The 13,902-nt window shown below is 41.1% G+C and overlaps 1 protein-coding gene across 1 annotated transcript in view; it reads left to right on the top strand.

Moving 5' to 3' along the window:
• The window catches only part of MAST2 (microtubule associated serine/threonine kinase 2), a 242,575-nt gene that overhangs the window by 185,299 nt on the left and 43,374 nt on the right, over nucleotides 1–13,902 (top strand). The window contains exons 8-9 of the mRNA XM_019501382.1: nucleotides 5,573–5,648; nucleotides 7,160–7,369. Of these exons, the coding sequence (XP_019356927.1) occupies nucleotides 5,573–5,648; nucleotides 7,160–7,369 (286 nt within the window). The remainder of the gene's footprint in view (nucleotides 1–5,572; nucleotides 5,649–7,159; nucleotides 7,370–13,902) is intronic.

Genomic DNA, 13,902 nt, shown 5'->3' with positions numbered 1-13,902 from the left:
CCTCCATCAGGCGATCAGGGCTTCTCTTGGCCGCATCGTTAGTGCCCATAAGTAACCTTTTTTTTTCCCTATTCATTTATTGTGATTTGTCAAGTGAGAATAAACACACTGGCGTACCAAATTTTAACAGAGGACCCGCCCCCGCTTCCCCCCCCACCATAGTGATGCAACTCCATGCCTCAGGATTCATGCCTACCAGGTGCTGATATCATACCTGATGCAGCAAAGCACTTATCCACAAGCTGAATTTTTAGCCCGTGAATAGTCTCATTGACCTTGTCACCTTGCCTCTGGACAGCGATCAGCACTACAAGCTTCTGAGCCCTAGAGCAGACAATTGCTGTATAACCAGCCCACCAGGGACATTTTTCTCATCTCCCACTTAGTTTGTGCTCTGAAGCATGAAGGCTTATATCCCACACATGCTTTTAGTATATTGAAAGTAACTTTGGAAGTTTTCGTTATCCCTATTTATATGTCTAATTCTTTTTAACCATACTAAGCTGTTTGCCTCAAGGCGGCCAATTCTATAGGTTAATTCTATATTTTGTTTTATGAAGCAGAATCCTTTAAAAAAAAATTGTAAATTTGTTGCCTTTTATTTTTCCCCTTGATCATCATCTTTTGTGAGAAAAGGTAAAAGTGGGTGTTCCTATCTGCCTTGCATCCCAGTGCTATTTTAATTTTATTATACTTTTTTCAGGATACTACACAGTCTAAACCTTTTTTATTATGTAGGCCTACTAGTGGTCATAATAATTTATGTTGCCTCTCAAAAAGTATATAGCAGAAATAGAGTTTGTTTAGAGATAAATTGACCAAAACTGAATATTGTACTCCAGATGAGAATGTACTACTGATTTGTGTAACTTACAGTATTTTTTCCATTCAATTCTTAAAGCTTCTAACAATTTTTTTGTTAGGATCAAGTTTTTATCTGCTTATTTTTAGACGTATTAAATAATGATACAAGATCACAAGAAAAAAAACCTGTTGGTATAACTAAATGTGGGAAAGAGGTTATTATTTTTAAAAAGCTATAAATAATGTTCTTCCATATGCTACAAATAATCTGTGGTGTCTGTAAAGGAAATACATTAAGCAGATGAGTGACCTGCTAGATCTTGTTATGATTATGACAAACGTATAAATGGGATTACAAGCCCTACATAAGAATACATGGAGACATACAAATGAAGAAATATGTATATAAAATTCATTTGACTGTAGAGGTATGGACCAACATTCCTCTTCATACCAAGGAGATTGGCAGCAGGATCAATGCCACCACAGTCACAGTCGGAAGAATTGGGGTTTTGTTTCTTTGTTTGTTTTGGGGTTTTTTTGTGTTACAGCATTCATGGAATATCCCATTTTGCCTCCCAGTTTCCTAATTCAGTAGGGCCACAGTAGTTGCCTTTTTGTATGCTTTTGATTATGCAGACATAAATTGAATAAACATTATTTTTCTGTAATTTTTTATTCTGCCATACCTGTAAACTTTACATTAGCCAATTTCAGTCGAAAACTCTTTTCTTGACTTGCATATTTTTGCAGTCCTTGTATTCAGTCATCCATCAGCGGCACAAAACCAGAGAAGTGCACCGGTAAGCATTAAGTACAACACATCTTCCGAAAGCTACATGCCAGAGGGTCTGTTGAACTCCAGTGCATTTTCTAAGCACTCTGTTACGTTACGTCTCTTCAATAATGCAAGTTTGAAGGGGTGTACAAATTCCCCAGACAGACTTATTACAAAGAATCTTGTCTGTGGCTAAAATTTAGTTGAAGGACCAAGCCTGTTCCTATTGAAATGAGTAGTCAATTAGTTGTGGTCTTCACTGGAAACAGGAGTGGGCCCTGAGGCCTGATCTATGCGGTGCATCAAGCAACGCTGTAGCAGGGCAGGTCTGTACCAGCAGCTGACTGATAGCTTGTCCACATTAGTTTCCACTAAATCAGAATCAAATGTTGCGAAGTCAGCGCCTTTTGTCCTTGTTTCGTGATCCTCCGTGCACTTGCATCACCAGAGGATACGACTCTGAGTTTTTATTTTATGCACTTACATCTCTACGGCTTTAAAACTGCATCCCTTTAGTGTCAGTGACAAAAGATGAAGGCATATGCTTTTAATTGTTTCCTGAGCAAGCTGAGCTTTAGAAATGTGTTATGCATACATCCTCATTAGACCTTCTTCCTGAGAGGGGCAAAGCAGAGAAGATCATAGGTTTTGAGCCCCTCTGCATTTTTCTCATAAGTGCAGCTGTCAAACTGAGGGAAAAATTACATATAGAGATGCATTTCACTTCCATTTAGTCACTTCTGCACTCCAGTTTTCAAAGGCTTTGTTTATTAATATGTGTGCCACTCCACGGAGTAGCTGCCTGTTTACTATTTTTTAAATTTATAGCATCAGTTTTAGATACACATATCTGTATTTTGACAGGCAGAAATCCAGATATCTTTATTGGAGAGATGTGCCATTTAGGTCTATTAAACATGATTTCACAAAGGGAGAAGGGTAAAACAGAGGTAGTTTTTCATTTCACCAGTGAGCTTGAGGGGACAGATAGTATTCTTCTAGTGTCTGCTGTAGTGGCATGAAAACCTTGCAGAAATAGCAGAAGCACCATCTCTTACATTTCTCCCCCTCCCCCCTGGGAAAAAGAAGATAGCCCCCCTGGCCTTTTACATTAAAATGTAACACATGCACACAAAGTACCTCCTTGATCTTCATTTGTAAAAGTTGGCATTTTTAGACTGTTCCAATATGAAATGTGAAATTATTGTCCTTAATAAGTTTATAAGGTTTCCACATCTTGGAAAGTTGCCACGTTAATAAAAATATTAGAATTCACTAATTTTACTGTGTTAAAAGTCTTGTTTTCCCCAGGCTACGTTCAGTATCAGTTATCTGCAAAAACTGATTTAAAAACAAATTTTTTTTTTTGCAGGGGGAAGGGGGGAGATCTGGTAATCTGTCTCATAGGTGTTGTAAAATAACCAGTTATATCTGGCAGCTAGCCTTTGGTTGGTTAGTCAATTATCCATATAATTACTTCTGTACTTTCCCAGACTAAAGTCGAACATAAATGATGGCGCAGTATATTGCATCACAATCTTGCCATAGTCAATTAGACATTTAATTTGACATGTTATATTGGGAAGATTTTATTTTGAATGGTAATTTGGAAGTTGATTCCAGACCTTTTCCCTTGCCATTTGTGTGCTCTGACATTCTGAATAGTGGAAAAGGCTATTAGGATTCAAAGTAAAGGGAGGAAAATTGCAGCCGCAAAAGAATAGAGGGGAAGACATGGCTTTCCTGATGGACTGTAACACTTTGTAGGAAAAAAGGATAGAAGTACCATATTTACCTGAATCCAAGATGACTGTGAATTTAATATGACCCCCCCCCAATTAGATGCTATACATGGAAAAGTTATTAATTTGTTATTGGAGAGTTGTCCTAGTTTCCTTTCCGTGCCCCTCACTGCTACAATGGAGAAAGCAGCAGTTTGGGGGGCAGGAGAGGACATGAGCAGCTTGACCTTCACCCCTTGCCCCCTTCAACTTGTTCTCCCTGCTGCCTGCTCCTCTGTGGTGCCTGCACCCCCTGCCACCTGCCTCCCACCACTGCTGCCCCCCATCAGCTCCCTAGAGCCTCCCCTGCCACAGTGGGGAGATCACATCATCCCTTGTCCCACACCACCAAAGGTGGGACAAGGGGCAATGTGTTTTTCACCCAATGAGGTAGATCAGCTCTGCCATGGCAGTCTGGCACAGCTGATCTGCATCAATTGGCGACATCTATTTCTAGCCTACTAGTCTAGCTGAGCAGGGAGCAGAGCATGCACCCTTCACAATCCCACATTGTGCTGCAAGAAGATACAGCTAGTCAGGTCTGCCCTGCACACTGCTGCCATCTGTTGCCAGGCAGACTGAGGGAGCCTGCAGACCATGCTGAGGTGTGTGCGCAGGGGCCCCCGGCTGTTCAGTGTCAGCACTACAAGCTCTCTGCTCTTCAGGAACTTAGCATTCTTCAGGCTTCTCCAACTAAGTTTTTCTACTGGGAGAACAAACCTGGGAGAATTCGCCAAGGTCATTTGAACGTGTGTACACAGCCATTGTCTTGAGGAAGAATTTAAAAAGAAATATGTTTCAACTCAATCGGGCGAATTAAAAAATAGCCATGTCTATTTTTTTTCTCCTTTAACATAACTGGTCTTCTGTGAAGGATTTAATTTGAAGTGTATTTACTTATAGCAAAGGAGATACATTAATAAAGGCAGGACACAAAGGAATTTGTGGAAGGGAGGGTTCTCGTAAGTAAGAGATTTGTTATTGTTGCTTTCCCCAAATTAGTGAGTTAAATTTTTCTTTCAGTTGTTAACATGTAATTCCCAAGAGAATGTTATTGCCTCCAAATAGATTTATTGCTTGATATCTGTAATACATGCAGAGCTTAGGATACATTTATTCCTTTCAGAAAGCTATCTTTCACCCTTCAAAAGAAACATTTCAATATGTTTAATTCAAGACAGAAATAATTGTCTTAATCTGTTAACGTAGAGAAAATATTTAGCAACACGTGGTACTCTTCAAAATGACAAAAGCAAATATTGCAGAATGTGTTATAACAGAAGCCACAATTTATTTTGAAAATAAAAAACAATAAAACCAGAAAAAAATGAAGTCATTGCCTGCTGCAGGCAATCAGGTAACTAAGTGTGCAGTGAATTTGTATCTGCATTACCTCATTCAGCCTTTGGCTTTTTCTAATGGTGGAATGAGTCAGAGCATTACATACCACCAAGCATGATGAAATAAGAGGCAACCATTCTTTTGAAAATACTCACACTGTAAAGTGCAGATTTCTGTCTGTCAAGATTTAGTGTCCCATTTTTCTGTGTGTGACATTGTGCAATATATAATGTGGGAGTTGAATTTTCATGAAAATGTGTATTACTCGACATGCGTGTGTACATACATATAATATTGAATAAATAACACTGCATCTGCATACATGCTAGTACATCATATAGTTTGCTGATAACAGGAAGTAGTTGCACGTACCGCTTTGTTTCATTTTCCCATGCTCCCTTTTTTACAGTACAGGTTTGAGAGAAGTGTATTGAGCTCTTCTCATGCAAGGTCTTTGAATGTTGCCATGGAGAGCAAAAGGAAAATTTGTGGTAATGCAGGGAATATTGAGAATTTTTCCTGTAGGGAAAATAAAATCATTAAAAATAAATTTACAAACCTGTGCTGTCAGGTTTTGAATTTCTCTCTGTTGGGCCTTGTCTTCATCACATGCATTGCAGTTATAATAAAGACAGGATCGTTTGTAGCTTCAGTACAATTTGGCAGGGCAGTTCGTGTGAAAACTTTCAACTTGCATTTCTTCACATGATTTCCATGCAAGAGCACACCTTTTTATAGTGAATTCAAGGCCATGATTTTGTAATGCCCCTGGTTGATATGGGCAGCTTGTTGGTAGTAGCTGACCTTCTTTTTCTTCAGCTCTTTATATAAAGGTAATAGATGACGACTTTTTTTTTTTTCCCTGCAGTCCTGGTCGCTCTCCGATTTCCTTTGACAGTGAAATAATAATGATGAATCATGTGTACAAAGAAAGGTTTCCGAAGGTAAGAACAAGTTTGTCTTATTGAGCAGTTTATTCAGTGAACATCTTGAGTTGCATCTTGTGGAATTAATTCACAAGCATCTATTCAATAGTCTTTTGCATATGGTTTTTAAACTGAGTGGTTTGGTGAGGATTCATGAACATGGTCATCCTCTCTATTTCCCACATTGTTCTTACAGTGGAGACAACAGAATGGATATTTCCATCCTGCTGATAGAAAGCTTTGAAACACATTCTGGCAAGAGATGTTTGTGTTTCCTACTTTCTAACTTTCTCTTCCCTTCCCCTGTTTTATTGGTACAGTGAATGTGTGTGAAGAGAGGAACTCTTTTGTTCAGGGCCCAGCTCTTGTCACATGTTTCTGACATACAATTATCTCCTGTTCTTCCTTACGTAGCTGTTTATTAAGGCCAAGGTCCCTGCACTGTCTGCAGCAAGACCGACTTACATGCTGCTTCATGACACCTGTGTTCTGGGCACTCAGTTGCTGGGAACCTGGAGATTCGGCAACAGTTTGCTACACTTTAAAAATCAATAAAATGTGAAAATGAATTGTGTAATCCTTACCCTAATCCCCTCTTTAATTTATTTTATGTTGCTCCAAACACATTCATTTTTAGTGTGCTACATAACTTCATATTGAAATGAATGCAAAACTTTATTTGAGAAACTTTTCAGGATGCTTTGGAGGCTTTGGCAGTTGTATAGGAGAAGAGTTTGGGCATTTTGGCACCTGGAAGCGTTAGGAAAGTGGCTTGGATTTTAAATAGCACATTACTGGAACATTAAAATGACCAGCAGTAAAAATAGGTAAAAATGATTAAACTCAAATTTGAAGAATCAGATTACAAATTTAGCATTTCTGTTGAGGTGAATAGAGCACATTGTGTCTACCCAGGCATTTATTATGGATTCTTCGGAAACCTTGAAATTCTGGACCTGTAATTTTCTACAGTTGCTGCTGCACCAATAGTAGAAGTTTTAGTGCAGAGAGAACTTTGTTTCATGAAGTGGTAAAATCCTGTATCCTTCTCACCTTGCAGTTATTACTGGTGATGATATATGGGTCTTAAATTTCTCCCATGAGCTCAGTTATACTGTGTGCATGCATCTCTCACTTGTGATTTTTTTCAAATTTAGGCAAGGGTGTGAAAAGTTTGTAAAATTGCATAGTAAACTGGTGTCCCAATTCTGTGAACCCCGGGTGGTGTTACAGAATTGAAGCTGAGGTTGTACATGGAACCCCAATGCTGACACTTCGATTTTTGATGGCAACTATGACATTTTATTTGTTAAAAGTTCATTAAAATGTTCTTGTAACTGTTACATTTGGTTTGTAGCCTTTTTGCTGTAGAATTGTAATATCGCTGAACTTTATTATAGTTCTTTGATGCTAATATGTTTTAGCACTGAAAATGGTACCTCAGTTGAACACCTTGTTATTCATATTTACATTTCAGGAGAGAAAAAATAAAACGTTTATGTGCTATACTTATTCTTTGTTGCTTTTAGGCCACGGCACAGATGGAGGAACGGCTGGCTGAGTTTATTGCTTCTAATGCTCCTGAGAATGTGCTGCAATTAGCAGATGGGGTCTTAAGCTTCATTCATCATCAAGTCATTGAGCTAGCCAGAGACTGCCTGGATAAATCGCGTGACGGACTTATTACTTCCCGGTATTTTTATGAACTTCAGGAAAACTTAGAGAAACTCCTACAGGATGTAAGTGCCCTTGGAAAAAAAGAGCATATTACTTTAATCTAAGTTTTAGCCATAAATAAAACCTTTGCTTTTGGGAGAGGTGGTATAGTTCAGGGAGTTGGGCTCCCCCGGTGTGGTGTCAGGAGACCCGAGATGTTATCCCTCTCTCACTGATCTGCCACATGGGATTTTGAGCAAATCACTTCATGTATGTTCTTTGGTTATACAAAAACTGAGACATGCATATGAATAAGCTGAGGGCAGTCTCTGCCATTTTTAAAGATTGGGTTCAGCCAGATAAAAGCAAGATTGCTGAACTTTCTTCCTTGTACTTTTAAGAATCTGGATGACTTATTAATGAGGACATGCCTTCAAGGAATGAATCCTTCATAGTTGGTAGCATTGGTATAAATTTTTCATAAAAGATAAAAGATTTTGATAAAAGATTTTCTAAAGTTGAACTATATTCATTTGTTGTTTTTTTATTACTTTGATGTGTTTTGTGGTATTCAGAACATGAGAAAATACACAAGGGGACCCAAACTTTAATGCATGTTTATTGCACTTCATCATCTCATAAAAATTCACTCTTTGCTTCTAACATAACAGCAGCATTTAAGATAAAATATTCTTAGAAATCAGTAGTTGTTTTTCTATGCAAAAGCCTCTCTTACTTCTGTGTAAGAGTCACTGAAACTCTGCTGATGAAGTTTGATGGTGGAAACAAATTAACTGGAAGTGTGATACAGATTCATAAGGATGTGTCACAACAATGAGGATAACTTAGTGGCAGGTGCTTGCTTGTCGTGTTGACCTAGGCATTGTTCAGAAACAACTTCTGGACTCTTGGTTTGGGGGAGCGGTTAAGCATAGGTGAGAGAATTGTAGGAGTTATGATGTCTTTAGCTATGTCTTGAAAGGTCACAAGTACTAAAAAACAAGTAGATCAACTAAAGTAGCTCTCCACTATAACTTTGCTTCTGTTTAGCTGTATGCATACTTCACCAAGCAGCTTGCAGACCCTTGTGGTATGTTAATTTTGGCAATTGGTACACCTGGGCTGCACTTCCCAGCTAATGGTTACCATTACGGGTGTGTGAAGTGGGTTGTATTCAGTTCAGATTCAGATTCGTCCCAAATCGGGGACAGTGATTCAGTTTGTTGATTCGGATCACTGTCCCTGATTCAATTTGGCTGAATCCGAATCTGAAGGTTCAACGCTGATTCAGAGAATTGGCGATTCAGACACAGACATAGCTTTACATGTTTTTTCTACATACCTCGAGGTACCAGGCATGGCTCATGATTGCCGCAGTGCTGGGGCGCATGGAGCGTCCCACCAAAGTGTGTGGGAGCCATCCATGTGCTTGGCAGCAAACTGCAAGGGGACCAGAAATGCTTCCAATCCTCTTCCGGGTCAGCTGGGGAATGCTCCGGGGGGCCTCCTTATGCCTCCCAGCTCGGTGATCGGCCATGGGGGACCTCAGGTGCCCCCCCCAGACCCAGGAGGCACGAGTCACTGAGCTGGGAGGGGGGTGCAGGAGGCCCCCCACGTGCTCCCCCGCGGACCCAGAAGTGGACCGGAAGTGCTTCTGCTCCACCCCTGGGTCTGCTCCCGAGCATGCTGGGGAACCCCTCGCACTTCTGTGGGATGCTTCATGTGTCCCTGCATCACAGCGTTCACCAGCCACCTGGTACCTTGAGGTATGTAGAGAAAACATTTGAAGCTGTGTCTATGACCGAATCTCTGAATCTTTCGGAATCGATTTGGAGGGTTCCGATTTGATTCAGAGAGATTAAAAGGTCCTCTGATTCGATTCAAATTCGGAGATTCGGCCACTGAATTGGGCCGAATCTCCGCCGAATCAAATCGGGGACTGAAGCTTCGCACAGCCCTAGTTACCATATAATGGGAGTATGGTGCTCAGGGATTAAAAGCTGTGGAAGATTCTCAGAATCCTTTCTCAGACCAACTTAAATTTGTAGCTGCCTCCTTTGTGAAGAGCTTTTTTGTAGGCTGCAACGGCTTGGGAGGGATGAACCTCAAGTTTCTTTGCGGAGAGCCCACAGCGACGCAATCCTGATGGAGGAAAAGTGTGGGGCAGTGTATCCCAGAGGACATCTTTTGGTTTCTGTAATTGTTGCTTTCCTGGGTTGAGTGATAAGAGTTGTGAACATTTTGAACGCATCAATTTTTTAAATTCTGAAATAACCTGCTGTCTTTACATTTCTGTTTGCCTGCCCTGTTTTATCTAACTTGTACTTTTGTCACCGAATGGTTCTCCACTGAACACTATGAACTGCTGGCTAAGTAGTACACCACTGCAAAGCCTTCAGAGATTGTCTTGAGGCATTTATGAGTGACAGCAGTTAATGTATTTGAGGGCTTAGCAGAGCTGGTGAAGGGATTTTTTAATGATTTATTTTAAGTGAATTAATAACATTCACGAGAAGGTGCCCAGTTTTCAGTGAAAGGTATTTCATGCTGGACTGAAAAACCATATGGCCGGAGTATACTTCTTAAAGTGATGTGGTTGTATCCTGAGAAAAACGAGTTCTCAGACACCATCTGAGATGCTTCTACACGTGGCAGATTGGTTTAGCACAGAAGTGGGCAGGTTTGTATGATCCAGGACGGCTATCCCAGCTTGCAATAGAGAGTGCAAGCCCTAGTAAGAATTGCTCCTGATCTTGGTATGGTCGTGTTTGTCAGCACTGGCAGCAAGGCTTCGAAATGAGGGCAGGAGCACACATGAGTTTCTGAGCCCCTTCTACTCTTCTCCACAAAACTAGAATTGACTGGCTCCCCAGGACTTCTGGCGCTGCCTCCCACTGGCGAGCTGATCCTTCTAGGAGCAGGTAGGTAGCTCTTGGTTCTGCGCCTGCTTTTACAGAAGCCGACAATGAGGCACAACCCAAGAGCTGTATCTGTTGATGATTGTGCCGGGCAGTTAATCACCAGCAGGAATCCAAAGCAGTGAGGCAAATTGGCAAAATGGGCAATGTGCTACTAAGAATTCACCCAAATCTCAACAGCTTTCACATTGTTTTTATTTATTAAAATATTTCTGTAGAGAGATATATACACATCCTCTATCACAGACTTCCATCTCACCTTAAGAAACCCGTGCACCTGTTACAATAACTGCCCCTATGCACCCACCCTCTGCCCTTCCCTAACCCAAACGCAGGCCCTTAGTCCAGGCCCTGACTTGGGGTTTCCCTTCTCGGTGCATTCACAGTCCTTGTTGCTGTCGCTTCCACTGCTGCTGATCCTGTAGCTGTCCTCCTCGCTGTCTCCAGGGCCAGTTGTGTCCTTGTCCCCCTTCGTTCTTCCTGTCCACTTCCTTTGCCGGGGGGGGCTTTGAAGAGCCTGCACCAAGCTTTCACAAGGGAGTTGATAGGTTGAAACAGGTGATCCAGGAATGCAGAGTAATCTCCCAAAGAAAGTGGTGGCCAGCCCGTTGTTTGAGCCTCTTAATCCAGGCTAGGTAAACACATTGGAAAATGTACAGTAGAAAACAATCCCACACTATCAGGAAGTGTCAAGTGGGTCTTTCACTGTCTTCTGTGATTAGGTGGTTAGAGGGTTTTTAAGTAGAAATTCAGTATCTTCCCCCAAGACCCTTCTTTCTTCAAGTCAACAAGTCTCACCCTTTGCTATAGTATTGAAAAGGAGCATGTTACAGCTACATCATCAGGAAGCAAGCAGAAGGTAAATCCAGCTGCTGAACAAAGAAGCTCTAGCAAGTGCAGACTTAGAGTAGGTGCGTACTTGGTAGCTGTGTTGGTCTGAGAGGAGAAGACATACAAAAAACTAGAACTCAGTTCCAAAATGATACCTTTTATTAGACCAACTGCGAAATCGCAAGAAAATGTGAGGAAAATGACTTTTCCCGTAGTGGGTTGGGAGTCCTCCTGCTCTGCAGTGAAGCTCTGTATCCTCTCTGCTGCCTTACTGTGCGATTTGCAGCTACTGTCTCTTTGCTCTGTTGTATTTCATGCCCCGAGACCAGTTGGGCAGGGTCTGATCCTGCCTTTTGATGTCATAGATGGTAGGAGTGTGACACGAGATGACATCGTTGCCCGGCTGCCTGTTAGAGCCAGCCGGTGTTTTCAGGTCCAGTTTTGCCTGGTGAAAGGTAGAAGGAGCTTGTTAAGATTCTGACTACCCAAACCTAGCAAAAATGCAGTTGTGTTTCATACAGCTGAGCTGTGACTCATGTCCAGGATTCGTCTTGGTTACAGTCACAGTATGTTTCCTCGTTTTTTTAATCTGGATACGACGTACTCCATCTCAGGTAGGTGCGACTCCAAGACAGAGGGGAAGGCTGACTTGCTGGCATCCTAAGGCAAGAGCTGGGCATAAGCTTTTTAATGTATCCAGGCTTAGGTGACCCATACCCAAGTTCAGAAAGATTTGTTGAGAAGGTTTCAGGCCCGTCGCTCTCCATGTTGAGATGGTTTGAAACGGTGAGGAAGTTAAAGAGGAAAAGAGGGCACTAAAGCCAGACTTTTCTTTCCACTTCTCTATGTCTTTCTTCTCTCTCTCCTGTCACTCCTGAATTCCCTTTATCCATCACTGTAAGAATAAAAATCCTTTTCTTCCCTACTCTCCATTTTTTAGTCTCCCGTTGAGTGTGAATCTACGAAAGGGCGTATTCAGGATGTTTTTAATTCAATACAAAGAGTTGTCACGAGGATGGAAACTTGACTGAAATCTTGAGCTGTTAAAAGCTGCGTTTGGATTGTTAAACTATTGGGGAAGGACCTTCACTTTTGATTAGTTGGAAAGGAGCCATGCACATTGATAGCGCTATATAAATAATAGATGCAACGGAGATTATGAGAAATGCTATTACTGTTGCAGTATAGGATGTTCTTTGCGGTGCGGGGCGTTGTTTGTCTACAGTGTTTGCATAAACCGTGACAGCTATCGAGCAAGGAAATTACTGTCCTGAAGGTCAATAAATGGCAGGAATGGGATTGTAGATGGTGGGAATTTTAAACCAGTTATGTTTATGAGAACTGATTCTGCTGAAGTATCCTGTGCATTTTTCTTGGATTAAAAAGTGCATTCAGACTCTCTTTTGTAGCAGACTAGTCGCCATGTACGTGCCAGGCATGGGGAAAAGAAATATCATATTCTAATTAATAAGTTGCAAATAGAGAGCAGCGTAAGTTGTACAAAAAATCACCTGGATACAAAGAATATTTGGCTGCAGTAAAAAATCAAGCATTTGGGTAAAGCAAGACAGAAAGCTAATTTATGCTCTTAATTATCAGTTATTGTTACCGTATACCAAATGCAACCATGGCAGAGTAGATCACTTCCTCGTGTGCAAGTAAAGTCATGTCATCTTTCAATGAAGAAGCATGTAGTTTTTTATAACATCAGAGTTTTCCTCAAGTATGAATTAGTAGATTTAAAAAATCCCAACTATGTTAACTTTAATGGGAGGCATGAAATTTGAAGACAAAAATATCGGAAAATGAAATTATTATATGGGTGCATAAGATTGGTTTCTTTACCTTTTTATTTTAGGAAACAAAAAAGTAAAAAACCTAGGTATTTAATTGAGAAAGACCAGGCAAAATGAGTCAACATGAATTATAGCGGCTACTTAGGAAATTTGTGCAATCAGATTTTCTGAAGGGAAAAATAAATGAGGGATTACAGGTGTTTCTGTACATGAAACAATAGAAAATTTGGGGGGGAGGGCAGTCGAATTTCATTATGGTGACTTGGGTTGCCCACTTGGAGATTGGAATTTTGATTGGAATTGCTTCCTTAATAAGGGCAGAAGTGCAAACGCAGCGGTTCTCAGCACCGCCGTTCTGGTCCCGATCAGTATATTAGCTCAATTACAGTGTTGTGACTTGCACGTTGCAGTTATTGGTCCTTCTGAACCCCAGGGGAGGACAGTGATTTTAATTTCATGCCCCAGTGGCTACAGTTAGTGACGGATGGGTCTTTCAGATAAGGGAATCAGTTGGTAAATTACCCATTGCTGCCTCCCGAACACGTGTCGCTGGGAACGACTCGGTGCTGTGCGTAGGAATGGCAGCCGCCTCCTGTTGTAACCCCCGCGCTGCAGGGGGGAAACCTGCAATGACACCACCAACCTTCAGACAAGCATGTCGTCATTGGGAAGTGCTAATGAGACAGCATGCATCATGCTAAGGCGCATGGGAGCAGCTGGCAGTGGTTCAGTATATAACCGTGCGTTTCGGAGGTCCTGGAAGTGGGACAGATTATAAACAAGACATCTGTAGAGATGTCCGGACTATCCTGCGAGAGAAAGAAACCAGAGGAGGCAATTTTACTGAGGATCTTGGAACAGCAGCGCTGTGCAGACATGATGGCTGAGTGGCTGTTACAAGTTGTGTTTGCTTTTTGTAAACCTGTACTTCTTTTTCTTTCTTTCTTTTTTTTTTTTTTAAATATAATCTATTAATATCACCATAAATATGTGCAATTTATCCCCTTAAGAAAATAAATAAATAAAAGCCTACTTGGGCACATCTCTAGTATGATATTAAATACCAGACTA

The sequence above is a fragment of the Gavialis gangeticus genome, unplaced genomic scaffold (assembly GCF_001723915.1).
Source record: "Gavialis gangeticus isolate Ggan-Ray unplaced genomic scaffold, GavGan_comp1, whole genome shotgun sequence".
In the NCBI taxonomy this organism is placed as follows: domain Eukaryota; kingdom Metazoa; phylum Chordata; order Crocodylia; family Gavialidae; genus Gavialis; species Gavialis gangeticus.
The sequence above is the reverse complement of the archived record's forward strand: the minus strand, read 5'-3'. Positions and strand labels throughout refer to the sequence as shown.